The sequence below is a fragment of the Pezoporus wallicus genome, unplaced genomic scaffold, assembly GCF_028554395.1.
Source record: "Pezoporus wallicus isolate ANWC-B61680 ecotype Strahan unplaced genomic scaffold, APGP_CSIRO_Pwel_v1 contig_5485, whole genome shotgun sequence".
Classification (NCBI taxonomy): domain Eukaryota; kingdom Metazoa; phylum Chordata; class Aves; order Psittaciformes; family Psittacidae; genus Pezoporus; species Pezoporus wallicus.
The window spans coordinates 204,197-230,660 of NW_026641550.1; the positions used below are offsets into that span (position 1 = coordinate 204,197).

General features: G+C 48.3%; 3 protein-coding genes across 6 annotated transcripts in view; 2 read left to right on the forward strand and 1 right to left on the reverse strand.

The window, feature by feature from the left end:
- Positions 1-805: 805 nt before the first annotated feature.
- On the reverse strand, positions 806-11,556 carry ABCF2 (ATP binding cassette subfamily F member 2). Its single transcript, XM_057424264.1, has 15 exons — positions 11,417-11,556; positions 10,982-11,150; positions 8,677-8,889; positions 7,589-7,771; positions 7,092-7,263; positions 6,849-6,944; positions 6,129-6,231; positions 5,949-6,044; positions 5,724-5,843; positions 4,992-5,081; positions 4,645-4,755; positions 4,335-4,397; positions 3,767-3,895; positions 2,736-2,939; positions 806-1,415 (listed from the first exon to the last, which is right to left on the reverse strand). Exons 2-15 carry the CDS (start codon positions 11,133-11,135, stop codon positions 1,278-1,280), a joined length of 1,872 nt encoding a protein of 623 aa, XP_057280247.1. The 5' UTR covers positions 11,136-11,150; positions 11,417-11,556; the 3' UTR covers positions 806-1,277.
- A 241-nt stretch (positions 11,557-11,797) lies between these two features.
- CHPF2 (chondroitin polymerizing factor 2) lies at positions 11,798-16,605 on the forward strand. The gene is made up of 4 exons (XM_057424263.1): positions 11,798-12,277; positions 13,671-14,235; positions 14,691-14,873; positions 15,159-16,605. The coding sequence occupies exons 1-4, from the start codon at positions 12,003-12,005 to the stop codon at positions 16,419-16,421; spliced, it is 2,286 nt and encodes a 761-aa protein (XP_057280246.1). The 5' UTR covers positions 11,798-12,002; the 3' UTR covers positions 16,422-16,605.
- An 8,309-nt stretch (positions 16,606-24,914) lies between these two features.
- Positions 24,915-26,464, forward strand: part of SMARCD3 (SWI/SNF related, matrix associated, actin dependent regulator of chromatin, subfamily d, member 3) — an 85,166-nt gene continuing 83,616 nt past the window's right edge. Inside the window, exon 1 of one of the 4 annotated variants that reach the window (XM_057424274.1) lies at positions 24,915-24,983. The gene's annotated coding sequence lies outside the window, so the exon portion shown is untranslated. Of the gene's footprint in view, positions 24,984-25,692; positions 25,837-26,464 lie in introns of those variants that run through there. The other 3 variants (XM_057424272.1, XM_057424270.1, XM_057424271.1) reach the window with 3 other exon arrangements.

Below are 26,464 nucleotides of genomic sequence, written 5' to 3' on the forward strand. Positions count from 1 at the left end.
AGAGTGAGCACAATTACTCCATATTTGTCCTATTCTTCAATTTGCCTGCTGACATGTACTGATGGAACAGGTTACCAGGCTACACGAGCCTCTCACATAAGCAGTACAGCCACTGTCACGTGTCAGAAGTAATTAAAATGACAGCTCGAAATCCTAGGAATTTTATAGGATTTGGATTGTTATCTTTTTCTTTAGTATGTTTTGTTAAAAGAAATGAAAACTGTATTTTATTCAAGCTTCTATGGCAGAGGGTGAGGTCTGAAACTTTCCTAAAAATTTGCCATTAAGAACAAAAATAAACCAACTTTAGTCAATTAGTCTTGTTTAGTTATACCTGCAGGGAACAAATAACTTCATAGTGCAAAAAATGCTAAATTATTGAGTCTTATTATTCAACCCATGCAATTCAAGGTGAAGGAAAAAGCACATGCCTAAGCCATTCTGCTGCAGACAACAAACACACTGGTATTTTATAGATCTAAATTCTGTTTCTAACAGCCAATCTTCAGAATCCTTCGAAGTTTTGTCTGTCCAGAAAGCATGTGTGGCTTGCTCCCCCTTCTGTCACAAACTGGAAAATACAGTGTTCACTGGATCATCAGAGGTATCCTAGGTGTAAGGATCATGCTCACTGCTCTGTACTTCCAGAGCTCAGTACTAACCACTTCATAGATCCCATGAGTTCTGGTCATAACTTTGGTAGTAACTTCACCCCAGAAGACACAGCTCTGCATCCTCACTTAAAACTCAGCACAAGCTGATCTGCCCCAGCATGCCCCAATAACTACTATGGCTCACAAGACAAGAGCGTTCTTCCCTCTTTATTGACTGGTGGATTCTCAGGCAGATTTGTTAATTACACTGTTAAATAATAGTTAAAAACAAACCAAGGCCAGAGGAGTTTGACGTGAAGTATCTAAACTGAAGCAGAAATTGGGAAGGAAGAGGTGGGAGAAGCTGGGCTGGGGTCTCCACTTCTGTATCACTGCAGCTCAGACAACCTAACTGCCACTGCCGTGATCCGAGATCATTAGATTCCAAGGCCCGGCTCAGATAGGACATCATCTAAATATGGAAACGGTTGCCCAAACGTAGCCAGATCAGGAGAGATCTGTCCAGATACAGAGGTGCAAGGCAAGTCAAGGGGAAGCAGTATTGCAGCAATCCTAGAACACAGCCAGAGATAGCAGCAGAGTCCCATTCCAGTCGGCAGATGGGCGAGTCACATTGGCCACTGTCAGTCTCCACAGTGAGCATCTGACCGACTGCTCTAGAGCTCACATGTTGTGGGTCTTTTTGGTGAGCTGCGGATCCTCACCCACCAGCTTTGACTTGAGATGTTCCTTGTAGGAGAGGATGTCGCCTTGCCACTTTGTGATTGTCTGCTTCTCACAGACCCAGATCTCCTGTGCAACCTGAAAGCAAGCACAGGAGAGGTTTACAGTGCAGCATTTAATAATTTTACCAAAGTTATAAAATTATCCAAAATCCACTGTCTGAAGTATGGTAAGAAAAGAGTTAGGGTTAGGGCTAGGGTTTCACACTTCACACTTCAACTACCAAAGAAAAATACCTGTAGTGAAATATCTTACCTGGTGTTTTCTGCATATTTCTACAAGATTCTAGAACTAAAAATCCTTGATTCCTCAACAATTTTTTTTTGTTCATGGACTAAGGAGGTGTCCTAGGTTCAGCAGCAGTAGCAGTCATTTTTCTCCTTAGTAGCTGGTACAGTGCTGTGTTTTTGACTTTCAGCCTGGGAACAGCGCTGATAACACTGATGTTTTCAGTTGCTGCTCAGTAATGTTTACTCTGACCAAGGACTTTCTGATTCTCATGCTCTGCCAGGGAGGAGGGGAAGCCAGGAGGAAGCAGAGAGAGGACACCTGACCCGAACTAGCCAAAGAGATATTCCATACCACAGCACAGCATGCCCAGTATAGAAACTGGGGCCAGTTACCCAGAAGAGTTAGAGCACTGCTTGGTCGGGCTGGGTATTGGTCAGAGGGTAGTGAGCGGTTGTATTCTCTTTGCTTGTTATTTCCTTTACCATTATTATTATTGGTGGTAGCAGTAGTGGTTTGTGTTATACCTTAGTTACTGGACTGTTCTTATCCCAACCCGTGGGAGTTACATTCTTTCGATTTTCCTCCCCATCCCTCCAGGAGTTGGGAGGGGAGGAAGGTGGGGGAGTGAGCAAGCGGCTGTGTGGCTGACTGGGCTTAAACCACAACAGGAGGAAAGCCTTTCCTGCTCAACTGGGCATTGAAGGGAAAAAAAAAAAAAGTAGTTCTTGAAGTGAACTACTTGCATGTAACACACTGAAAAATAAAATTACACCTGAACTTGCAGATAAAGCTATAGCTGATAAATCAGCGCTTGATATTTGTGTGTACATGGTGCAATTTCCTTTGCCTGTGCAGACTGAGCAATAAACTACTGTGCTAGAACTACTCCAGTATCATTTAAGAACACCTAGTTAAGGCCTCTATAGTGTCACTGCCATTTAAATTATTCTTTACTTCTAGGGTTTTGTTGGTTTGTTTTTTTTTTTCCAGTACCTAATGTGTTTCTAGGCTACCTCAGCAACTATTTCACATGAACATGGCAAAGGAATCATGTCCAGAGATTCCTTTCATTCACACATCATCTTGGGATGAGTCGGTTGAAAACACCCAGTTTAATTACTTAGAATGTTAGAAAGGTGCTCTGACAAAATTCACTACTTTTCTTACCTGCTGGATGAGTCTGAAGTCATGGCTGACAAGCATCATTCCTCCTTCAAAGTCATTAATAGCATCTGCCAGAGCATCTATTGTTTCTATGTCCAAGTGGTTGGTGGGCTCATCCAGGAAAAGCATGTGAGGATTCTGCCAGGCCAGCCACGCAAAGCACACGCGACACTTCTGCCCATCAGAGAGGTTCCTAATGGGGCTCACCTGACAAACACAGACACTGTTTGCAGCTCTGCAGGGAAGCTTACACACTTCCACCCTGACCACAAGATACTCAGATCTCACTGTGTTTCTAGCAGCTACATGACACAAGAGGACAAAGTCTAGTCAGTCTTACACCTAGACTAAGCTTCTCTCACCAGCAGAACAAGGGAATTCCAGGGACTTCTGAGAAGAGTCCATCACAAAACCCAGCTTGCGGTAAAGGTTCCAAAGGGCAGTTAACTGAGAACTGACGAGTGTTCAGTGCATACTGACACAACCATAAAACTACTCTCAAGTTCTGGAGTGACAAATGGAGAACAACGTAAAAAACAACGCTGAATTGCAGTGATGAGGACAACTCCTGTCATACATACATGTGATGTTGATATACAGGAACATGTCATGTTTAGACTTAGAGCACCACTGGTGATCCTACCCTGTTTGAGCAAAGTGGTACCCACTCCCAGTTGAAAATGTGTTCTAGCATTTCTGCCTGCTATTCATCTCAGTAATAAGAAACAAACTACTTCAAGTTACAATTAAAATATGCGAGTCTAGGTCTATGCCACAATTTGTCTTCCTTTCACCCAGATTCTGAGGTCACCCACTCCAACCCACATAGAGCTGCAATGCGAAGAAAGTTCCTATGAGCCATGAGTTATTTTTTCCTCCAGTTTCAAAAGCTGAGATTGAAAAAACATTTTGATGCTGTCGTGTGCTATACTGCATACTGCATCACACTGTCAGACATCAATTGAGCAACAGAAAATGCAACAGCTTTACTTCCCTCATGAGCAAAAAAGCAAACCTCAACCACTTGTACTCACCTGCTGTTTCCCTGTCAGACCATATCTGCCAATGATTTTCCTCATCTCCTCCTTCTCTTTGATCTCTGGGTAGCATTTCAGCATGTACTCCAGGGGTGAGAGGTCTAAATCCAACTGCTCTTGCAAGTGCTGACAGAAGAAGAAAAGTCAGCTTCAGACTATGCAGGCCATCCACTTCATGGCCAAAAGTATTTCCCTCCCTTATAAGCCCTCTGTACCTGCTGAGCAGAACACATGAGCCAATAAACCCCCTCACAGCATAGCCACTGTGCAAACTATTACGAAAGGAATCTCCATTTCAGGAGCAGGGGTCCTGCTTCAGAATAGCAGGCTTGTACACAACCAAGCACAAGGCAACCATCTCTCCCGTAAAAGTCTAGAGGCTAAACAGAAAGGACCACAGCAAGCCTCTAGAGCCCATTCACGGAATGGAACAGTTCCTTCCCCCATCTCCAGGCACAGAAAAGCAGCAGTGGGAGAAGCCTCAGAAACAGAGGGGCAAGATTCCTCATTCCTGACAGCTTTTTCCTCAGCAGTTCATGTCCCTGGTGGCTGCTGTAGGAAATACCTGGTGGTATCGACCGATCTTCACATGTGAGTGCTTGCGGATCATCCCATCTGTGGGCAGCAGCTAGAAAAGGAAGATAGAAGCATTTCACCACAAAATCCCTCCTTTGGCTGTAGGCCAGAAATACAGAATCCAGATATCTCTCCTGTGGCACAGAGGAGGCAGCCTGCACAGATAATGTGAGATACTGCAGCATGATCTTAGAACTTCCAAGGCCTGACTGCGGTGCTCTGGCAAATAAATGCAGCTTCACTGAAGACCACCCCAAGAATCAAGGTCCAGAACAGAGTAAACAATGTAGGGAGCATACCTCTCCTGTGAGCAGTTTCAGCAGTGTTGACTTTCCAGCTCCATTGGGTCCAACAAGAGCTACACGGGTATCCAGGTCAATCCCAAACTCCAGGTTGTTATAGATCCATGGCTGCGAACCACAAAAATCATGACACATATGCTTTTCCACTACTACCCAGAACCTCCATGTTCCACCTGTAATACTCTGTCCTCAGAAGACTTAGCATTAACACTGCCAAGAAGTTTGATCCACTAGTCATTCATGCTGCAGCCCGATCAGAAAGCTTAGCCAAAAGCCTTATACTCCCAAACAAGGCAGGTACACGAGAAATCTCCATACAACACATGCACGTTCCCCATACTCACCCCATCCTTGGTGTATTTGAAGCTGACATTCTGCACCATGATGACAGGAGGAGGGATTTTCCCACAGGATGGGAAATAGAATGACAAAGTCTGTTAACACAGAATATCCACTTGTTAGAGACCCTGGAGCATGAGACAACCCAGTTATTCTGGTATGTCACTACAGACATCACCTGCAGACAAAGCCACCAAGCCCCTCTAGCAACCCAGATTTATTCTGATTAGTTGCCTGCAAGCTCACTTACTGGATATGAGAGTCCCTATTTTTTTCCACTTGAAGCAAATTTGGGCTTGTTCTCTTCAAACAAGTACAAATTGATCTAAGCATTCTTCCCCATCTTCTCCAACCCTCAGACATTCATTCCTGATTTCTGTGTCTGCAAAATAGCTTTATTGATATGACAAATCCCCTTTTCTCCCTAGAAAATTACTCCTCCTCTTCAGCATTACACTATCTTCAGTACAGTCATCCTTCACATCAGGAAGGGTATATCATTCTTGCTCCCAGTTATGCCAGCCATTCCCGCTCTCACAGAATCATAGAATGGTTTGGGCTGGAAGGGGTCTTAATGTTCATCTAGTTCCAACTCTTCTGCCCCAGGCAGGGACACCTTCCACTAGACTAGGTTGCTCGAAGCCCCATCCAACTTGGCCTCAGCTAAAGATCACTCTACTTATCTAGCCCATGTTTCCAATACTGATCTCCAGATGCAATTCCATGTCTCATCCTACCTTATCATTCACAACTCTCTCTGTCAAGCCAGCAGCCATCATTTTTTGAAGGGTCTTCTCCTTGCTCTGAGCCTGCCTGGCCAGCTTCGCACTACCATGACCAAATCGTGCAATGTAATTCTGCAACAAAACACAGTTAGCTGAAAGCCATAGTAACAAGGTTGAGGAGGTGCAGGAATGCCCACCTGCATGGGTATAAAGATGTTCATGCAGCTAGGCAGATACCTTCATATGGGCAATCTGATCTTGCTCCCAGTGGAATCGCTTCATTTGATTTTCTTCTAGTTCCAAGCGCGTCTTTACGTACTGATCATAATTTCCCTAGAAAGAGACCATGGAAAGTAATACACATCCAGAAAACAGCTCCTCTGTTTTTGCCGGTTGCACAGGGCACCGTTTACTCACCGTGTAGTACTTCAGTTTGCGGTTGTGCATGTGGATTATGTTGGTGCAGACACCATTCAAGAAGTCCTGGGAGTGGGATATCAGCACAAGGATCCGCTTGAACCTAGGGCACCATGTAACTTATTAATTTGAGATTAAGGCAGGAAAATAATTCTTGCTTGTTGGCCTTGATGGTGACAAAGGATTTACATGCACCAGATCTCTCTTGCCTACAATCGGATTTAGAATAAAAAGATAACAGCCTTGGAGATGCTCTGGGAAATCTGGAGTAAAGCAGCTACAACCAGCTGCAGCATGCAAATACTACAAACATTCTCCACTGTGTTAAAACACTGCTCACCATAAGAAAGCCCTCGCACATGTTCACAGAGACAAGAGCTGGCCACCCATCTGGTAGATGACTAGTGCTACTGATGCAACTGACACCACTGGCATCACACCTCTAAGAAGTTTCAACCTCTGCTGCTTATTTCCACCTTGGTACAGACTATCATCTATCAGGCACACTATGACTTGCTCTGCTCCAAATCTGTAAAATCTGTATCAAGAACCCTTCCACAGATAAATGTAGCAACAAGCATAGAAAGGTGTCTCTGGTATTGCAATAATTACGTAGCCACAAGAACCATAGATAGTTATTACGGTAGCGCTTGCTCATGGGCAGACAAGACGTTCCAGCGGAAAAGCACAACATGAAGCAGCAAACTCCTTCATGCTTACGTTTTCAGCTCTTCCTCCAACCACACACAGGCATCCAGATCAAGGTGGTTTGTGGGCTCATCTAGCAGCAGCATGAAAGGCCGAATGAAAAGGGCTCTGAAAAGAGAGGGGAGATGTGTGTAGGGTAAATGCAGGTAACCCAAAGCCTCTCAGCTCCGAGTTCTGAGAACTGTGTATGTGGCTCTGCAGAGCCAGGAGCAGGCAGGCAATCTCCCAGGAGGCAGCAGGCAGTATAACACTCACCTAGCAAGAGCCACCCTCATTCGCCAGCCACCACTAAAGTCCTTCAGCTTCTTCCGCTGCATGGCTGGGCTGAACCCCAAACCATGAAGGATACGTGAGGCTCGTGCTTCTGCCTTGTCAGCATCCAGCTCCTCCAGACGTTCATATAACTCCAAGAGTTTCTCACACTCCGCTGAAAGAGAGCCTGCCTGTCAGCACTTCTACCAATAAAGGGCTCTCAGCTGCACCTCTATACAGCTAGGAAAGCTCCTAGTCCATCTGCTTTACTGCTATTCAGCCCCCTCCATTCCTAAGCCTGAGACACTTCTTAAGAAGCTGCACAGATTAATTTCATTCAAAGAAGTGCAACCCCACAGGACTTTTCAACTAGTACAGGGCAGCTGGGGGAAAGAGGTATCATAACATATAAAAACTCTGCCAAGGAACCCAAATAAAACCTCTTCTTCGGTGGGGAGGGAAATGAAGGAGACGTCCCTTGGGACTCAAAGAAGCTTTACCATCTTCATGAGCCAGACGTTCCGCTTCTCGTTCTAACATGGCCCTCTCTGTATCCACCTCCATCACACACTGTAGAGGGGTCTTGTCACTGGGAGGCATCTCTCGGGTCAGGTGATAGATGTCAATATGCTCTGGGATGGGCACTTCCCGTTTTCCAATAGCTGACAAAAGCATGGATTTCCCTGTGTGCAAAGATACTCAGCAATTAATTGTTGGAGTCACTGAGTTATAATGTCACAGAGAAATAAACGAGATGCAGTCAGATCCCATTGACTGCCTTCCTTTCCAACTCCAAAAAAACCCTTGGGAATTTCTTGCCCAAGAGGCCAGAACTGGAGACACACTAGAGCTTACTGCCTTGCTGCGACAGCTGCCCTCCCAGCAAAAGCTCACCACCCCAAGGACAGGACTGAGACATGAAGAAGCTCTTTGGAAACCACTGCAGTTCAGCCCCTGCCTGGATTTAAGGAACTTTATGTCTGCTGTATTTTTCCTGCTGTCTAGCTAGGCCTGACATCCATTACTAGGACCCCAGAATCTTAAGACCTCTAACATAGAGGAAAATAATGTACTCATCACTGCAGAGCCTAGGAGCTTTTCTGAAGTTAAACCAGCTGGTCACTCTTACTAGCTCTTCTTCAATTACTCCTATATTCTGCATCTTTCTATGTAGAGCATTGCTTTCTCAGGGGATAGTACAGCTGTTTTCCCATTAAGACCAAATCATACACTCATACTGTGCAAGTTCTTTGACCAATAACATCAGCATTGGGTTTACTGACACTACCAAACAAATCCTGCACACAGGAATCAGGTAGATTCACGAAGCCCAGACATCTCACCCAACTCCCCACAGAAACAAGTTCAAATGCACAGTCCAAAGCCAGAATGTAACCTCATACTTCCACCAGCATCCTAGCAATTCCTCTTCCTGGGTGGGGAGATGGGAGAATGGAAACTACCATGTCCCAGCCATGACTGCCTAACTGCCTGCTTTCTTGTTCCCAGCATTTATGACCAGCTTTTCAGCAGTATGGCATCTTCCCCAAGCTCCAAAAAGCCCATGGCACTGTGCCCCACAGCTTACCAATCCCATTGAGTCCAATAAGGCCATAGCGCCTTCCGGAGTTCAGCTCGAGTTTTGTATCACTGAGCAACTCCTGGCCGTGGAAGGTCAGCGAGAGGTTAATGATGTGCACATCAGTACTGTTGGGATGGGAGGCCAGCACTCCTGTCACAGCACGGGCAGCGGCTTTCTTTAATTCAAAATCCTCCAGTTCCTTTGTAAGAGCATCCACCTCTATATGCAGACAAACAAGAAGTGTTATTGATTTACCAGCACAAGGGAAGCCACAAGCCTCTGTATCAATAGGCCCAGGATCAAGAAAAGAATTCTCATGCCCCCCTTTCTACAGAAATGTTGAGGAGGCTCAGATGCAATGACACTCATTTTTTCAGCTCAGCAGATGGATATACAGGATATAACAGGAACTTCCACCTGCTCTCCAAATAAAATATGACCAATAGAACTAAATGAGCAGCCAGAACAGCCAGCCTGTTATCCAAATAACAGGACTGGGACTAAACCCCATCGCTGGAAGGACTGGGGTGGGAAAAGAACTTACAAAGTATTGCTTTGCAAGCTTAAGGAAAGAGCTGGCCAAAAGAAAACTTGGATAGGAAATAAATGAAGGGAAAGTTGAGAGGACAAAAAAAGCAGCAGTACTGGAACAGGTCCTACCAATTTTTTTTTTTAGAAGCTAGTATGTCCATATGCATGTCCCCCTCTTCATTTCCTCCTACATTATATGAATCTTTCCTTTTCATCAGTTGCTGCCCTGAGTTACAGACTGATTTCCATTCCTCGGTGAGACACTGCCATTTTGAAGAAGGGCACTGATGATCTCAGAAATACTCCACCTGCCCAGAGATGAGGCCTGGGGTCCAGACAGTTTGTGTTGAAGCCAGTGAAGAAGAGCACCCTGGCTGTTAGCATCCAGCACTTCTGGCAGAACCACTCACTCAGCAAAATCGCTATTATCAAGTGCCTTAACCAAGAGGGAGTAGAACTGTTAGCCGCACTGATGCAGGACCTTCTCTGAAAGCACGGGCAGTGCAGGCAGACCGTAAGAAGCAAACCAGATAAGCACACTACAATCCTTGACCGCCGACCTCTGCTCTTCAGCAGCCAGACCCACCAGCTCCTGCCCCGCTTGCCCTGACCGGTGCCGCCGGCCGTATCCTCTCACCGGGACGGTGGACGGGAGGGCCAGGCCGCTGCTCCCCAGCCCCACCAATAGGAAGGCAGTATGCAGATGCGCCGAGGCAGCCGCCGGTATTGGCCGGCTCGGTCCGGGCGGGCCCGAGTCTCCGCCCGCAGCTGGCGGCGCGGGATCGGGCCGCAGTCGCGCCAGCCATCGGCTGGGTCTGGCCCGTGACCCGGTCCCGCCAACACCGGTGCTCTGGAGCGTGCCTGGGGACCACGAGGGCGCTCGGCAAGGAAAGGGGCCCTCGGGAGTGCCCTGGGTCTGTGTCGCACGCCATGCCTCCTGAAACAACGGACCGTGAGCTGAGCCCGAGAAAAGCCCGTGCGCCCAACAGCCTGCCGGTTACCGCGTGGGCTAAGTACGGCCAGAAAATAAACTCAGTGTAAGCTTTCCCTCGGCTGTTTCCTTTACGGAGGTCAGTATCTCTTTGTTGACAAAGTCTCTTTCATTAAGGTTGTCAGGCTCTTAGTTTCTGCAAACCAGGTATGTCCCAGAGAAAGGGATGAATAGAAAGGCTCACAGCAGTATCAGCAAGAACAGTGAGAATTCAGGCACTACAATGGTTCCTGCCACAATTAAAAACAACAACAACAACAAAAAAGCCCCAAAGCCAAACAACACCCCCCAAAAAAAAAACAACAAAAAATTCCACCCAAACAAAACACCCCAAACCACATCTCTCCAAACTAAACTAACAAACCCCACAAAATCAAAGCCAAACAGGTCTGGGCATCAAGTACGAGAAATCGGGACAGTGTCTCCGTGAGAGAGAAGAAAGAGACACCATCAGCACCCTCTACCTTTACCTTGCCAGCCTCAAGCAAGGGCCGGTAAACCCTTCACTGCGCAGCTCATGGACAGCCACCAGCAACTGCCGGAGGTGTCCCGCCGGCTCAAGGAGAGAGCGGCCAAGACGTCGGACGCCGCCGCTGCCCCAGCACAGGCAGCAGCCCGCGCCCGTGGGGTATTTCGTCTGGAAGGGAGCCGATACCCCAATACACTGAGCCCTGGGCACAACCGCATGCGTCCGGCCAGATGCTGCCGGGCTGACCCCACCGGGGGCGGGGGGGCCGTGGGGAGCACCCGGAGCAGTGGGACTGTCGTTACGGAGGGGCCGCCTCTCACCTGGCAGCGACGTTCCGTTGGCCTCCGGGGGCCGGACCTCCTGCGGCTCCGTCCCAGCATCGCCGTTCTCCTCTGCGGCGCGGCGCGGCCGCTGTCGGGCCTTGGCCGCCTCCTTCTTCTTGGCCGCCTTCTTCTTGGCCAGGTCCGAGGGCATGGCGCGGCGGAGGGGCTGCGGAGGAGGTGCGACAGGCGCCGTTAGGCCGCGCCGGCCCGCACCGAAATCGCCCCGCCCCCGTTCCCCGCCCCGGCTCGGAGCACGCGGCGCTGCCGGGCCTGACCGCTGGCTGCCGGCCCGGCCGCTGGGCTGCCCTCGCCGTGCCACGCTGCCCAGCCCAGCCCAACTCAACCCAACATAACATAACCTGGCCCGGCCAGACCCACTCCTCCTTCCCACCCCGCGACTCCAATCGCCGCGCCGCGCGCCCCGGCCCGCACCGGCTGGTCCGTGCCTTCCTTCTGTCGCAACAGGACAGCTGCTACCGCGTGCGCACGCCCCGCCCACCCCCGGAACAGCCACCAATCGGAGCGCGAAGCGTCACTCGCGCCGGGCGCTCCGCGGCTGCTCTGGGAAGCGGAGTCCGTCGAGCAGGAGCACAGCGCGCAGCAGGCCCCCGCGCACTGCGCCTCCCGGCGCGCCCCGCGCCCGCCGGCGGGTGACGTATCCACGCGGGGAGGGGTCTCGTGGTACCATAGAGGCGAGGGCACTACGGAGAGCGTAAAGGGGAAGCGGAAGTGCGTGCGGGTTGCGATGAGGCGGCTGAGGTGGCAGCGGTGGGAGAGCGGTCGGGCGGGACCCGCCGCTTTAGCCTGCGACCCCGGCACGGAGACACCGGCCACCGCCGGCCTGCAGGTGAGGGAGCCTCGGCGCCGCTGACTCGTGCTGCCCGAACGCCTCTCGGCGGAGATGTCGTGCGGCCGCCCGGTTCCCGAGCGCTGGAGCGGCACCGTGAGCCCGCGCAGGCCGTAGTGGGCCTGCGACCGCCATCGCCCGGATCGAGTCGCTCCGCGGCTGAACGCCGCCATGCGCCTGGCTGCGCTGCTGGCCGCGTTGCGGCCCGTGCTGCCGCTCGTCCTGGGCCTCTCCCTTGGCTGCAGCCTGAGCCTTCTGCGCGCTTCGTGGAGCCAGAGCGGTGGTGAGGACCAGTGCCTGGGGGGTGTCGGCCGTCCCGGGCCCCTCGCTGGCGGAGCCCTTCCGGAGGTTGCAGATGGAAGGCTGGGTCCGGGCCATGAGGACTTCAGGCCTAGGATTGTTCCGTACTACAGAGACCCCAACAAGCCTTATAAAAAAGTGCTCAGGTAAAGTATGTTCTTCTGGCCAGGCTTTCCTGCAGAGAGAGCAATCACATATGGGTGGTACTGAGGGTTCTAAACCTTCCAGTGAGTTAACAGGTTCAAGGTGGAACATGCTATTTGAAGTACCATATGTAGTAATAGCTTTATACAACAAGGCAACAGCTGAGATGGTTTCCTGAGAGGTGCAAGAGAAGGCTTTAAAAAGCTGTTAAAGTAATAAGTGCACCCAAGACGACTGAGAATATTTCTTTTTTCATTGGTCATGTCTAATAGAACATGTTAAATTATTCTCCAAAACTTTTTAAACCAGCCTATTAATTAGGAGAATGTTGAGCAATTAATGATAACATGTAACTTGCAAATAGTTAGCTCTGTACTTTGTTTTAATTGCACTAGCAATTTCCTAATTTGGATAAATGATGTGAGAATGTGTTTTTCTTGAAGGAAGCAAGTGTTTTTACAAAATGTGTTTTTTACTAGTGCATTGTCTCTTAAAGCTCTACTTCTAGGCTTAATTGTTTCATCACTGATAGACTTCAGCATAAAGACTTAGCCTAAATTTTGCAAACATCATGAAGTTCAACAAATAAATTGCAAGGTCCTGCACCTGAGTCAGGGCAAACCCGGGCACAGCTACAGGTTGGGTGGAGAAGTAATTCAGAGCAGCCCTGCAGAGAAGCACTTGGGGGTGTTGGTCAGCGATAAGTTAACCATGACCCATTAATGTGCACTTACAGCCCAGAAACCAACTGTGTCCTGGGCCACATGAAAAGAAGTGTGACCAGCAGGTTGAAGGTTGATCCTGCCCCTCTGCTCTCATGAGGCCCCACTTGGAGTATGATGTACAGTTCTGCTGTCCTCAACATAAGGACATGGAGCTGTTGGGGCAAGTCCAGAGGAGGCTGCAAGGATGATAATGGTGCTGGAGTACCTCCTCTACAAAGACGGGCTGAGAAAATTTGGGGTGTTCAGCCTGGAGAAGAGAAGGCTGCGTGGAGTCCTCATAGCAGCCTTCCAGTATCTGAACGGGGCCTATAAGGTTGCTGGAGAGGGACAGTTCATAAGGAACTGTAGTGATAGGACAAGGAGTAATGCGCTTAAACTGAAGCATAGCAGATTTAAGTTAGATATAAGAGAGAAATTATTTACTGTGAGAGTGGTGAGGCATTGAAAAAGGATGCCCAAGGAAGTTGTGAATGCTCCATCCCTGGAATTGTTCAAGGCCAGGTTGGACAAGGCTTGGGGCAGCCTGTTCTAGTGGGAGGCATCCCTGCCTATTGCAGGGGTACTGGAACTAGATGATCTTAAGGTCCTTTCTAAACCATTATCTGATTCTATAAGTCTTTGATTTTTGTCATGCAGCTGTTTGCCATGTAGGTGTGTCCTTCCATTACAGAACTCGCTACATCCAGACAGAATTGGGATTCCATGAAAGACTGTTTGTGGCTGTGCTGACATCCAAGGCTACCCTGAATACATTGGCAGTGGCAGTGAACAAGACAGTAGCTCATCACTTCTCTCGCCTGCTGTACTTCACAGGGTTGCGCAGTGCCAAGGTGCCTCATGGCATGGTGCTGGTGGCCCATGGGGATGAGCGTCCCATTTGGCTCATGTATGAGACCATGAACTATATCCATCAGCATTTTGGTTCTGACTATGACTGGTTCTACATCATGCAGGATGACACCTATGCCCAGGCTGACCAGGTCAAGGCTCTGGTAACACACCTAAGTATTAACCAAGATGTCTACCTGGGACGAGCAGAGGAGTTTATCGGGGGTGATGAGCAGGCCCGCTATTGTCATGGTGGCTTTGGCTACCTGATCTCCCGCAGCCTGCTGCTTAAGCTTCGTCCGCACTTGGACAGCTGTCGCAATGAGATCCTTAGTGTGCGGCCAGATGAGTGGCTGGGACGGTGCATCATTGATTTCCTTGGCATCACCTGTGTTTCCCAGCTCCAGGTACTACCTCCCTTCTTGGGGCTTTGTGTTAGCTAAGCCTGCCAGAACCCATGCTCTTACTAGTTCCCCCCTGCATAGCAAAGGGGCCTTTCGTTAAGCCTCTGATATGAGTTAGGGGAAGAAAGGACTGTGTGGTAGGGCAACACTGGGGAGAAACCTGTAATCAAAGCTGAGATGTTGTGGGAGAGAGAGCACATACGGTTATTTTCAGCCTAGTAGCAGATGCTCCCCAGGTTTTTTGGAGGTCAGATAAAGGGCACATTGGTACCAAGAAGGAAGGGGGCATATGGGGGGGGAGTGGGGGGCGGTGAGGGGAGATGACAACTCTTACATTTTTGTCTCTGGGTGCTGCAGTCAGCATTGATAAGAGGGGCAGATGCATGTCTGGGGTGAGGGAATGCTTCTCTGTGAACTTGAGTTCCATGCCAGTCTTTTCTGGCTCTTGTCCACTTCAGGGCCAGAATTATCACACCTATGAACTGGCCAAAAATACTGAGCCAGAGAAGGAGGAAGAAGAGGAGTTCCAAACAGCTCTTGCTGTGCACCCTGTTTCTGACATGACCTTGATGTACCGGCTGCACAAGCACTTCAGCAGGATCCAGCTTGACAGAGCCTACCAGGAGATCCAGGACCTCCAGGTAAGTGGTGAGGGATATCTGCAGACTCCTTGACCAAACAGGTCTCCTTTTCTTTCAATACCGTGAAGGAAGAGTGTCTCTTCTGGTTGCAGGTGTGATTTGTCAGCCCCCCCCCGGATATAGTCCTGTGTCTCAGAAATAGCACTTCTGACACCATGTTATCCAAAACTACTGGTGTGATACTACCAAGATACCGTTCTAGGTGGTGAGGCAGGCCTGGGTGGGAGATGGAATGGACCTCTTTGAGAGTGGTTAGGGATCAGTATTCATTCTCTCTCTGCACAGATGCAGATCAGGAACCTGACATCATTGACCCCTGCAGGTGAGGTGGGCTTGACTTGGCCTGTGGGCATTAATGCTCCATTTCTTCCAAAGTCACGTTTTGAGGTAATCAGCTGGGACTACTTCACTGAACAGCACCTCTTCTCCTGTCCTGATGGCTCCCCCAAGTGTGAGCTCTTGGGAGCCAGCAAAGCAGATGTCAGTGAAATCATCGAGTCTGCACTCGAACAACTTAACAGTCGCTACCAGCCTCTGCTCCGCTTCAGCAAGCGGCAGTTGCTGAATGGTTATCGGCGTTTTGACCCTACGCGGGGCATGGAATATACTCTGGACCTACTGCTGGAGGCAGTAACCCAGAAGGGCCACAGTCATGTTCTGGCCAAACGAGTGAGCTTGGTGCGACCGTTGAGTAAGGTGGAAATAATTCCCATGCCATATGTGACAGAGGCCACACGAGTGCAACTGGTGCTTCCCTTGACAGTGCAGGACCTGGATTTTGTGGCAAACTTCCTGGATATGTTTGCTATGAACACACTGGACACACATGATAATGCCTTGCTGACTTTGCTTTTCATCTACCATCCGTATGATGCCCAGCGTGTCAGTCAGGTGGATGTTTTTGCTGGAGTCAAAGCCATGGTAGGAGAGCTGGAGAAACGCTATGCAGAAGTTAAAATCCCCTGGATTAGTGTTAAAACTGAGGTGCCATCGCAAGTGAAACTCATGGATATAGTCTCAAAGAAGCACCCTGTGGATACACTGTTCTTCTTGGCCAGTGTCTGGACAGAAATCAACATGGAGTTCCTGAACCGCTGCCGCATGAATACTATCAGTAATTGGCAGGTCTTTTTCCCAGTGCACTTCCAAGAGTTCAACCCTGCATTGGTGTACCGTGGTGAGCAGACTGCTTCCTCCACCACTGACTTCCTGAGGGATGGACATTTTGACAGACATTCCTTTGTTGAGGCCTGTTTTTATAATTCTGACTACATGACAGCACGTACAAAGCTAGCAGCTGATATCTTAGACCGAGATGAGGTGCTGGAAAGCATGGAGGTGTTTGATGTCTTCCTGCACTATTCTGGTCTGCACCTATTCAGGGCTGTGGAGCCAGGGTTAGTGCAGAAATATGCACTGAGGAGCTGCAATCCCCGGCTTAGTGAGGAGCTATACCACCGCTGTGTGCTTAGTAACTTGGAAGGACTTGCATCCCGCTCACATTTAGCCATGGCCCTCTTTGAGCAGGAGCAGGCCAACAGCACTTGAGAGGCTAGAAACATCAAGAACTTCTCAGCACCTTAACACTTGGCACTTTCTATTCCCTTCCCAGCCTTGCCATGGGTGAAGGGCATGTGATGTCCAGGGAGGAGAAGGAGGAGGACTTTCCCAGCCCTTCTCTGAGACACAGGCCTGGGCTGCAGAGAGAGGCTGTTTCCCTGGGGGTTTTGTGTTGTTTTTTTGTTGTTTTTTTTCCTGGGTTTGGAATAAATAAGTTTCTTTCCAGGCAGACTCATGTGGTTATTTATAACCTTTATAGTGTCTGGGATGAGGGAGTAAAACAAGCTGTAGCGTTGACCTTACTTTAAACCACACAATTCTGCTGAGCAGTGCAGAGACGGTGAATATGAGCTATGTACTGGAACAAAGTTACCACTGCTATGCTGCTTTCAGTGCTGTTTGTGGTATGCTCATGTGTGTTTGTATCTTCATGTTTTCATTTTTCAGGGAGGCATAAATATAACTTGTCTAGTTTACTGCTGGACAAAGCTATTCAATGCACTTTCACTTTGCTGTTTGGCTTTTTCACAACTGCAAAACATTCATTTTGTTGCATCGTCTGGAAAGGTGAAGGAACAGAAAATTCTCTTTGTGCACTAAGCTTGACTCAGTTGGAGCATTGTGGTTGCAGTGTACTCTAGAAGACAACCAGGAACTGTCTGAAGTTCTGCAGATAGAGCAAAATATTATCCCTGAAAATAACAGATATATTGCTTCCTATCACAGGTGCCATGGCTAGCAGATTTAGTAGTTCCGCTTCAGTTTGACCTGCTAAGTCCTGCACCTATTAAAGTGGTGAGCCTGTGCAACTGTTCTAAGGGACAGAAAAATCTGGTGATGCCGTATCTTTTTTGAGGTCATGGCTCTACATGTCTTCAATACACACTTTTGGGAGCTGGTGGTTTCCTTTGGGTACAAACACCTGCTTGCCACATGCATCTTAGCAGAAGCAGGCAACTGTTTGCTTATTCTTAAGGGCTGTTATTCCAAATTCACATCTGTGTTTTCATTAATGTAGTTATTAAATGAGTGAAAAGCTCTCTTTTAATGAACAGGTATGGGTTTTCAGTATGCTTCTACAGAAACAGGTTCTTAGCCAAATGTCACTTGTTATATTTGATTATTTGAGGGAAAGCTTGGTAAAAGTTTGTAGATAACAAATGTTAACCAGGTGTGAGAAAATGAGGACAGGTCTGTTATACAGAATTATTTGGACATAAGATGTACTTATTCATAAAACAGGTAACTGCAAAATCATTTATCTGGCAATTAAGCAAACAGGGCATGGTTTAGATTTCTCTGTTCTGTATCACAGAGAAGGGAACTCTGGAGTTCACATAATTCAATCCCACCCCTGCACAAAGGGTCAACTAGAGCAGGTTGCTCAGGCCTGTGTCTGGTTGCATTTTAAGTATCTTGCTCTCCTGGCAATCTGTTCCAGCGTGTAGTAACTTTTAGAGCCAAAAAGTTCTGTCTTATGTTTAACTGGAATTTCTTGTGTTTCAGTTTGTGCCTATTACCCTATGTCACTGGATACCACTGATAAGCATCTTCTGTCTTTCTTATCTCTCCCATTGATGATTTATATATATATATATGGATAAGAATCACACTGAGCCCGTTCTTCTGTAGGCTGAACAATCCCAGCTCTCATAGCCTGGCCTATTAGGACAGACATTCCAATTGCTTAGCCATCTTCACACCTCTTCACTGGACTTGCTTCAATATGTCTGTGTCTGTCTTGTACTGGGGAGCCCAGAACTGGACACAGCACTCCAGGCGTGTCTCACCAGGACTGAGCAGAGATGGATTACTGCCCTTGACCTGCTGGCAACACTCCTTCTAATGCAGCCCAGGTTGCTGTCCGCCTTACTCCTAGGGAATGCTGCTGGCTTATGTTTAACTTGTTACCATCAGGACCCACCCATATCTGCTGCCAGACTTCCAGCTTTCCAGCTGCTTCTTTGCAGCTGGTATTGCAGAAATCAAAGGTCAAAACCCTGATGTGAACTTGTGAATTTCAGTGTGATGAGCCAGCAAGTGTGACTAACCCCATTCATGGCTGCATAAGCACTGTTTAAGGAAAGAGATTGTATTTGCTATACTCATGAAGAGTATGAAGTGTCGGTCTGGTGTCAGGATCAAAAGAGAATCTACAAGATTAAAAAAGCTTCAAAAGAAGTATTCAAAATCTGAATTGTTGCTTAAAAATGAGTAGAAAACTCAGATTGGTTTATTAGAAAAATACTGTCTTGGTTACATTTACATAGGAAGAAGTCAGGTCTCTGCAGAACATCTTACTGAGATGCATGCTTGTTGCTATGCGAACCTTCAAAGAGTGAGAACAAGAGAAGCTTTTTCTTGTTATGAGTGGTTGTTTTGCATGAGGAAGTGCTGATCTATTATGATCCCAGTAGTGAAAGGCCCTCAGATTGTGTAAGGTATTATTTAAAATATGATGTATTAGAGTTAACACTATAAAGAGAGAATAGTAATCTTGCATCCTTCAGATGCAGAGAACCCCAAGTGGTGTAGCACTGAATGGGCCTCTGGTCCACACACAGAGCACACCATGAAAACTGTCCGCAGAGTAGATTCTCCCATTTTGGCTACTAGAGTTATTACAGGATTAGAAGAAAACAACTATTCGTCATTTCTACTGTCAGACAGAAAGGGTGTCTGTGTGATAATTTCTTGTCTCAATTTTAGACAAAGGCAAAGCCACACAGGTGGGGTAATTGCCAGTATGGACTGAGAGAGCTGCCTGTGGGTGCTTCTGTTTCAACAAGGTGGCAGAGGTTGTCCTACAGAAAAAGAATTTATGTGGCAAACACAGGCTGCAATGTCACACTGTGCGAGTAGCACAGCCCAAGCCTGTGCACACTCAGGTGCACTGTGATGTGGGTCATCAACTCCCTAATGTACTGTGGCTGTTTTCCAGTATCACTACGATAGCAGAGATGGACAGTCTAAAAAACCCCACTGCTGGTTGCCTTGATGGTATGTCTTCCTGAACACAAAAGAGATTCTGGTGCATGAAATGCCTTATGGTGCCAGAGGGGATGCATAGCTTGTGAATGTAAGTTTCAGTATGGTGTAGTATCCAAGGAGAATTCCCTGAATTATTGTCCACACGCTTGGAAGGACTACAGATAGTCACTGGATGCTGTAGGGAACTATATAAGCAAAGCAAGCAGTCTGATATGATGCATGGGGGTAAAACAGTTCTCATGCAAAAGAATAAGTCTTGGAAAAGGTGCAGTAAGTTAACTGTCAGGAGCTCTCTGGTGATGAAACAGCTGTAGGGGGATGTAGCAGTTGGGGATATCTGTAAAGTAAGCTGCTACAAAGAAGGTCTTAAAATTACAAGGGAAAGCTAGAATTATTTGTGAGTCCTTATTAGAGAAGAAAGAGAATAATGGGAAACAGGATAGTGAGATTTGATTTACTGTCATTTAAACAAAGATGTAAACCAAAAAATTGGAATGTATCATTGTTTGGTAAATCACTGCCCTTGCCGGTATGTATGGGACAATGCAATACTGCACAGAACCTGAAACTCTTAAGGGCAACTAGTATCATGTGAGAAAACTGAGGGAAGCTGGAAACTGTTTTTTAAACTTATTTTTTATTTTAAATCCATCTCTGAGGGACAGGAAGGGCAGGAAATAGTGCCAGCAAACTACTGAGTCCATAAACTAAAGAGTCATGTTAGGTTCTGATCAGAACTCTGCATTCCAAGGTGAGATTAGGATATACAACAGGAACAATTGTGTCTTACAGGCAGACAGGTTACTTGTCACAGTTATGCTCTAGTTGGAATAGTCTGGGGATAGTAAATTAGAAATGCAATAAGGCAAGTGCTGTTGAATTAACTGATCTAGTGCAACACCAAACAAGAAAAATGTTAATCTCTTTTTATAGATACCTAACATTACGCTGTAAATGACTGAAACTGGAAATGCTAATGGACAAGAAATTTAGTGTAGTTGGCATTACTGCATAACTCATACTTGTCAAGATGGTTGTACAGCAAGTAAGACTTAAGCCTTTGAAGTTACATCTTGAGTTAAAGGTGATCAGACAGCCATTACAGACTTGAAAATCCATTTAATTTAATGCAATGCTTTAACTATTAAATAGGAAGTTATGCAACAGCAAACAAGTCATGTGAGTTAAGAACTCAAATAAGAGGCAATTGTTGGATTTGGGCACTTCTACTAAAGTCCTAAGGGGACAGTTCTCCAGTCAGTGTTTTTTGAGACTTGATGATTTGGAAACAAATGTAAGGTCTCTATTGATAAAATCTGCAGATGATGTAAAAAATGAGTACTGCGAAAAACAGTCGTAAAGATAGGATAAAAATGGAGAAAACACTGTAAGGCTATTCGAGTAGATTTTCTTAAAGCAGTCAAGGGCAAACTTACATTCTTGAGGAAAATGAAGGCATGTAACTCCTCCAAAGAGGACTGTACCAAAAAAAAACCAAAACCAAACCCCAAACCATTAAATCTGGAAAGAAATTGACTGTATTAATGTGCAAACAGCTTAATTTGTTTAGGAACCACTGCTTTAGACACTAAAATACAGACCTAGCCCAACCATGTCAAGTTTGCAGTTCCAGACCTGAGAACAGACCTATACAGGTGGACAGTTTGGGGGAAACAGATGCTGTTCATGTGAGACGGTAATAATGCCACTGGTGGCATAGCCCCTTTTTTTTTTTTTAAAGGCTTGAAGGGAGCAGATAAAAAAAAAAGAGAATATAGAACAAGTTCACAAAATTTATCTGAAGATTGGAAGAAATATTTTGCAATGAGAGATGCAGAACTTCTGTAGTGATAAGACAAAGGGTAATGGCTTTAAACTAAAAGCAGGTAAATTCAGACTAGATATAAGGAAGCCATTTTTTACAATAAAGGTGGTGACACCCTTGAACAGGTTGCTCAGAGAGGTGGTAGATGCCCCATCCCTGGAAACGTTCAAGGTGAGGCTGAGTGGGACTCTGGGAAACCTGATCTAGTTGAAGATACCCCTGCTCATTGTAGGGTATTTGGACTAGATGATCTTTAAAGGTCCTCTCCAACCCAAACCTTTCTATGGTTGTAGGATTCTATGAACTCTAATTACTAAGAACGTTGTGAAGTGATCTGATTAGAGTATTGATATAGTACATTGACTGAGTAAAAATGCTGGATACTAAAAAGGGTTTTGATTGTCTAGGGGTAAGGCACAATAACACCACCACCAAAGCTAACAGCTTTAAACTGCAACAGATAATTCCACGTGAAAGTAGGCATATGCTTTTAGTGATGAAAATTATTAGCAAGTGAAATTACAGAGTGGTAGCTTTTCCAGTATGTTACAATTTACTCAGCTTGTGCAACAGATTTCATTGGAGGCCAGTGTGAAGTTACTTGTCATATGTAAGCGAGCAGAATTAATGGTCCTTCATGGCCTTAAATGTCATGAGTGTGAATATATAGTAGATGAAAGTTGCAAAAGAGAAATCTGTCAAAGGCTGTTAAACACAAAGCCAACACCTCTGTCACTGTGTCTGAATCACAAATCACTGTGAGCTAGGAAAGCATCCAGGGAGGTATCACTGTATGTTTACCCTTTTTGTATGATCTTTTCTATGCATTCACTGTTGGCCACTGTCAGGTAAATGAGTCAGGTGTATTTAGGATTTTGCTCTGTACCATCATTATTGTGGCATTATCTGCAAAAAAGGACCAGATCTTTTTCAAGGATATGCTTTAGTTCAGCCAGAAATGATAAACTATATGAGGACCATGGGGTTCATGGACTACAGTGGGGTCATGGATTGGCTAGGAAGACAAATTACCACAATTGTCATCTTTGACCTTGTAGAACTGGGAAATGCATACCCTCAGTAGGTGTCTTTTGTGCCTCCAGCTGTCCTCGGTTGTGCCTTCAAATGTACGTACCCTGTCATGCTCCAGGTGAGTGTACTTTTGTGTGTACTTCACTTTCTTTGGGCTCCACATCCCTGGGTATGTTTCTTTTTTTGTCTTCAGTTGTAGTACGGGTATGTGGGATGGGTAGCTTGCTCCATTGGATGTCCTAGACAAGTTACTTATCCTGTTGGAATAATCTTTGCAGATCCCAGAGAAACATGTACAGAATGTATTACAAGCAGAGAAAGCTTTTGTCCCAGATGCATTTTTAACTTAAAGAAACAGACTCACCATCTTCTCACCTACAAAGGAGCTGCCACTCTATCCCTAATTAAAAGGTATACTTAAAAAAATTAAACAAACACAAAACCCCAAACAAAATGCAGATGTTGTAAACTCAGACATTGTATCTGATCATGGTATCCACCGGTCTTCTCCAAGGCTGGAATATAAGTGATGTGACTCTCCTGTGTGAGGGGGGTGTGCAGCCTATCTCATCTGGGCAACCTGCATGGGGTGGTTTCCTCCTCCTCACTTGGCAGTGCTAAGCAGCTTGGTTGTATCTGTGTAGTCCCTAGGATGGCTGCGCTTGACTCAGCCACAGCTGACAGGAAACTGAGTTTTCTCCCTCCAAAGTGGTTCACAGCCAACTGCTAAGCACTTCAGAGAGCACAAGACAATCCCTTGCAGATGCTCTAGTCTGTTCCACAGAGAAGTTTTGGATTTGCTGGTTGGCAGATCAGATGACCAGATACAGTGTAAGATATAATCTCATCAACAGGTTCACATTTCCCCAGGAAAAGAGAGAGATTCTTGCTCAGCAGACTCCTCCATTTTTAACTCCAGTGTGAAGACTTCTGAGAAACTTGGTCTCTTCTACCTGGTCTTAAGCATTTCCTTGTCACACATCCATCACAAAGCATATGTTACAGTCCTGCAGTACGGGTAGGGTGCAGACTAATACCTTCATTTCCTGTTACGAGTCCTAGCCTCAGCTGCTACAGATGCTTTCTGGCAACACTATCTCAGGGCTTGTCCCTCACAAGTCATCTTAGCCAAGACAGTCACCCTCTCTTCCATTCCTCTTTCAGATTGTCTTTCCTAGCACATTATTTGCTAAACATACATGGTAAAGCATTTCTTCCAGGATGCTCAAGGGTGGCAGTTTCCAGATTACAGGTAACACAAATACTCATTTTCCATTTACAATAGTGTTTTTCTAGTGCAAGTAGATGTGAAAAAAAGCTTGCAAATGCAACACATATGAAAAATGCAGGCTGAAAAAGCTGAAATAACGTAAACATGTAGCCCCCACTTAAAAATACCCAGTGAGACATAAATCTATCTACCTCATATTCTTCACAAGATTTTACTTCAGCTGTTAGATTTACACCCTTTTGGAACACTTGGGAATTAGCAGAATTGCTTGGCTTCTGCTCACAGAATCACAGAATCAACTAGGTTGGAAAAGACATTCAAGATCATCAACCGTTGCCCCACTATTGCTAAGTCCAGCACTAAACCATGTCACTAAGGACTTAATCAGTTTTTGAACACTTAGTCAGTTTTTGAACACTTCTAGGGATGATGGTTCCACCACTTCCCTGGGCAGCCTATTATAATGCCTGACTACCCTTTCAGGGAAGAAATTTTCCATAATATCGAGTCTAAACCTCCTTTGGAGCAGCTTGATGCTGTTTCCTCTTGCCTATCACTTGTTCCTGGGGGGATCAGCCACCACCTCGCTACACCCTCCTTTCAGGTAGTTGTAGAGAGCAGTAAGGTTCCCCTGAGCCTTCTCCAGACTAAACAACCCCAATTCTCTCAGCTGCTTCTTATAAGACTTGTGCTTATCTGATACTCCTTTTCAACTGAGTTGTTTTCTTTCATCGCTTTCTCACAACTCCTTGGAGCATCACTCACAGTTACTCGCTTTCAGCCCTCATCCTCTACAACCCCCCATCCTCGTCTGTCATTGTTTTCAATGCTCCTTCAACTTAGGTCAGACTCTCTTCAGTGCTTCTTCAAGTTATTATTTGAAAGTGTACTTCATAAATATCTTCCATTGGATATTCATGAAATACATTTCTCATTACAACGGTCACAGCACAACAAACCCACCGTCTGCCGACCCCTGCATCCTCGTCCTCCCAGGAGGTTCTATCTCCTTAAGAGAAAGGTGTTCAAAAGAACATGCAAATACAGGGTAGTAACTCTGGGTAGAGGCCAGGTTTGGATTTGAAATGTCACACATGCTTCAGAGCTCCCCCCAGCCCCCGTTCACTCCCGCGACACGTGCATTGCGGCTCACAGCACCACCGAAACTCTCATGGACTCTTGGTAAACCCCGGCCGCAGAGCTCCGCTCTCCCCGGCACGCCCTCGAGTTGTGTGTACCGCCAGCCAGGGCGCTGCCCGGGGCTCCGCCGGCACCTGTCAGGTGGGGCCGCGGGGCGGGCTGCGGGCTGTCGCTCCGGCCCACCGGCAGCCTGGGCGTGGGCTCTGTGGCGGAGCCCGACCCGCAGGGCTGGATAGAGCGAGGCCGGGGCCGCTGCCGGGACGGGTGGCGGCGGACGGAGGCGCTGTGGTGCGCGCGGAGGCTGTGGTAGTGGAGGGGGCTACGGCGCCGGGTGAGGGGAGCTGTGGCGGCAGGGGGCGGTGGTGAGGGGGGGGGGCTGTAGCGGGGGAGAGTTTGAGGGTGAGGGGCGCTCTGGGGGCGTGCGGCTGTGGCGGCGGGCTGCGGAGCTGTGATAGCGGAGGAGTGCTCTAGCGGCGGGAGAGGGGCGCTGGGGCTGTGGTGAGTGAGGGGAGCTATACTGGTGAGAGGCGCTCTGGAAAGCTAGGGGCTGCGGCGGGCGAGGGTCGCTCTGGTAAGGGGGCTGTGGCGGTGAGGGGCGGCTCTCTGGCTGCCGAGGGGGGCTTTGGCGCCGGGGCTCGGTAGCGGCAGGGAGCTGGGGGCCGTAGCGGCGGGAACGGACTGCGGCGGCGGAGCTGTGGCAGCGGATCGCAGCCCGTCCAACGCTCTCCCGACGGTGCCGTGGAAACCGCCAGCGGCGGGAGCGAGCTCCCCAGCGGCAGCAGAGCTGGGGCGAGCCGTGGGGCTGCAAAGGTCCGGGCGCTGCCCCCGCCCGTCCGCGGGAGGAGCTCCGCTTCGTGCCGCCCCCGCAGGGCTGGGAAGCGGCTGCAGGGTCCGCGGCTACGCAGTCCACCTGTCCCCGAAGCGGCGGTAAAGCGCAGCACAGCCGGAGGAGCGGTCGCTCTCGCACCGGGACCCCCTCCCTGCGGTGGTGAGGGCGCTGTGGCCCTCCCGTCCCAGTCCCGCGCCTCTGCCGCTGCTGCGCGGGTGGCGAGCGACGCGCACTTTGCAGACGGTCCCTGCGCAGCTCTCTGCAGAGACGCGCAGGCGCCCCGCGCCGGGTGCTGGGACGGCGGACCCGGTGCGAGCGGGAGAGCGGAGCGGCGGGGAGGAGCATGGACGGGATGGTGAGCTTTGCCCCCGGTCCCGCCGCCCCGCGCCCTGGGCTGCCGTGCGGTTCGACCCAGCGGCGGCACTTGCCATGGCTCCGCCCTGGGCACCTGCGGGAGCTCTGGCAGCGGGACACCTCCGCCCGCGCATTGCGCCCAGCCAGCGGCATCCTCGCGTCGGGCACGGACACCGGCCGCTGGCGGTGCTCCCGAACCGGCGCTGCCCACAGGGCACGTCTGGCCGGAAGACTCAGAGTCCGGGCAGCGGACCCTGCGCTTCCGCTGTTCCGCACGGCTCCGCCGCGGAGCCGGGGGCTGGAATACCCTCGCCGCTCTCTCTGTGCTTCCCTTAGCGTTCGGCGTTGCGCCGGTGTGGCCGCCCACCTGGGTCCCGCCAGTTGTCCCAGCGCATGCCCCCGCATCCTTGGCGAAGCTGTGGTGGCTTTGGTACCTCGCAGGGACCCACCTGGCTTGGAGAGGCAGGCAGAGATGGGAAGCCCAATACCCATTTACCACTCCCAAATGCGGGCTGCAAGTCCCTGCGGGAGGCTTTCCCTCAGCAGGGACTGACTTTCCCATGGGAGACATCAGCACTCGCCTGGAATTGCCAAGCTGGCTCTTGCATGGTCCTCTGGAGAGGAGGGTT

Excerpts from the sequence above, each read along its gene's own strand:
- ABCF2 (XM_057424264.1), bottom strand. The coding sequence starts at position 11,135 with ATGCCCTCGGACCTGGCCAAGAAGAAGGCGGCCAAGAAGAAGGAGGCG. Across the intron at positions 3,896-4,334 it reads AGATCGGTCGATACCACCAG|CACTTGCAAGAGCAGTTGGA; the intron begins GTATTTCCTACA and ends TTCTTCTGTCAG. Across the intron at positions 2,940-3,766 it reads GTCTGACAGGGAAACAGCAG|GTGAGCCCCATTAGGAACCT; the intron begins GTGAGTACAAGT and ends TGTGTTTGTCAG.
- CHPF2 (XM_057424263.1), top strand. The coding sequence starts at position 12,003 with ATGCGCCTGGCTGCGCTGCTGGCCGCGTTGCGGCCCGTGCTGCCGCTC. Across the intron at positions 12,278-13,670 it reads CCTTATAAAAAAGTGCTCAG|AACTCGCTACATCCAGACAG; the intron begins GTAAAGTATGTT and ends CTTCCATTACAG. Across the intron at positions 14,236-14,690 it reads CCTGTGTTTCCCAGCTCCAG|GGCCAGAATTATCACACCTA; the intron begins GTACTACCTCCC and ends TGTCCACTTCAG.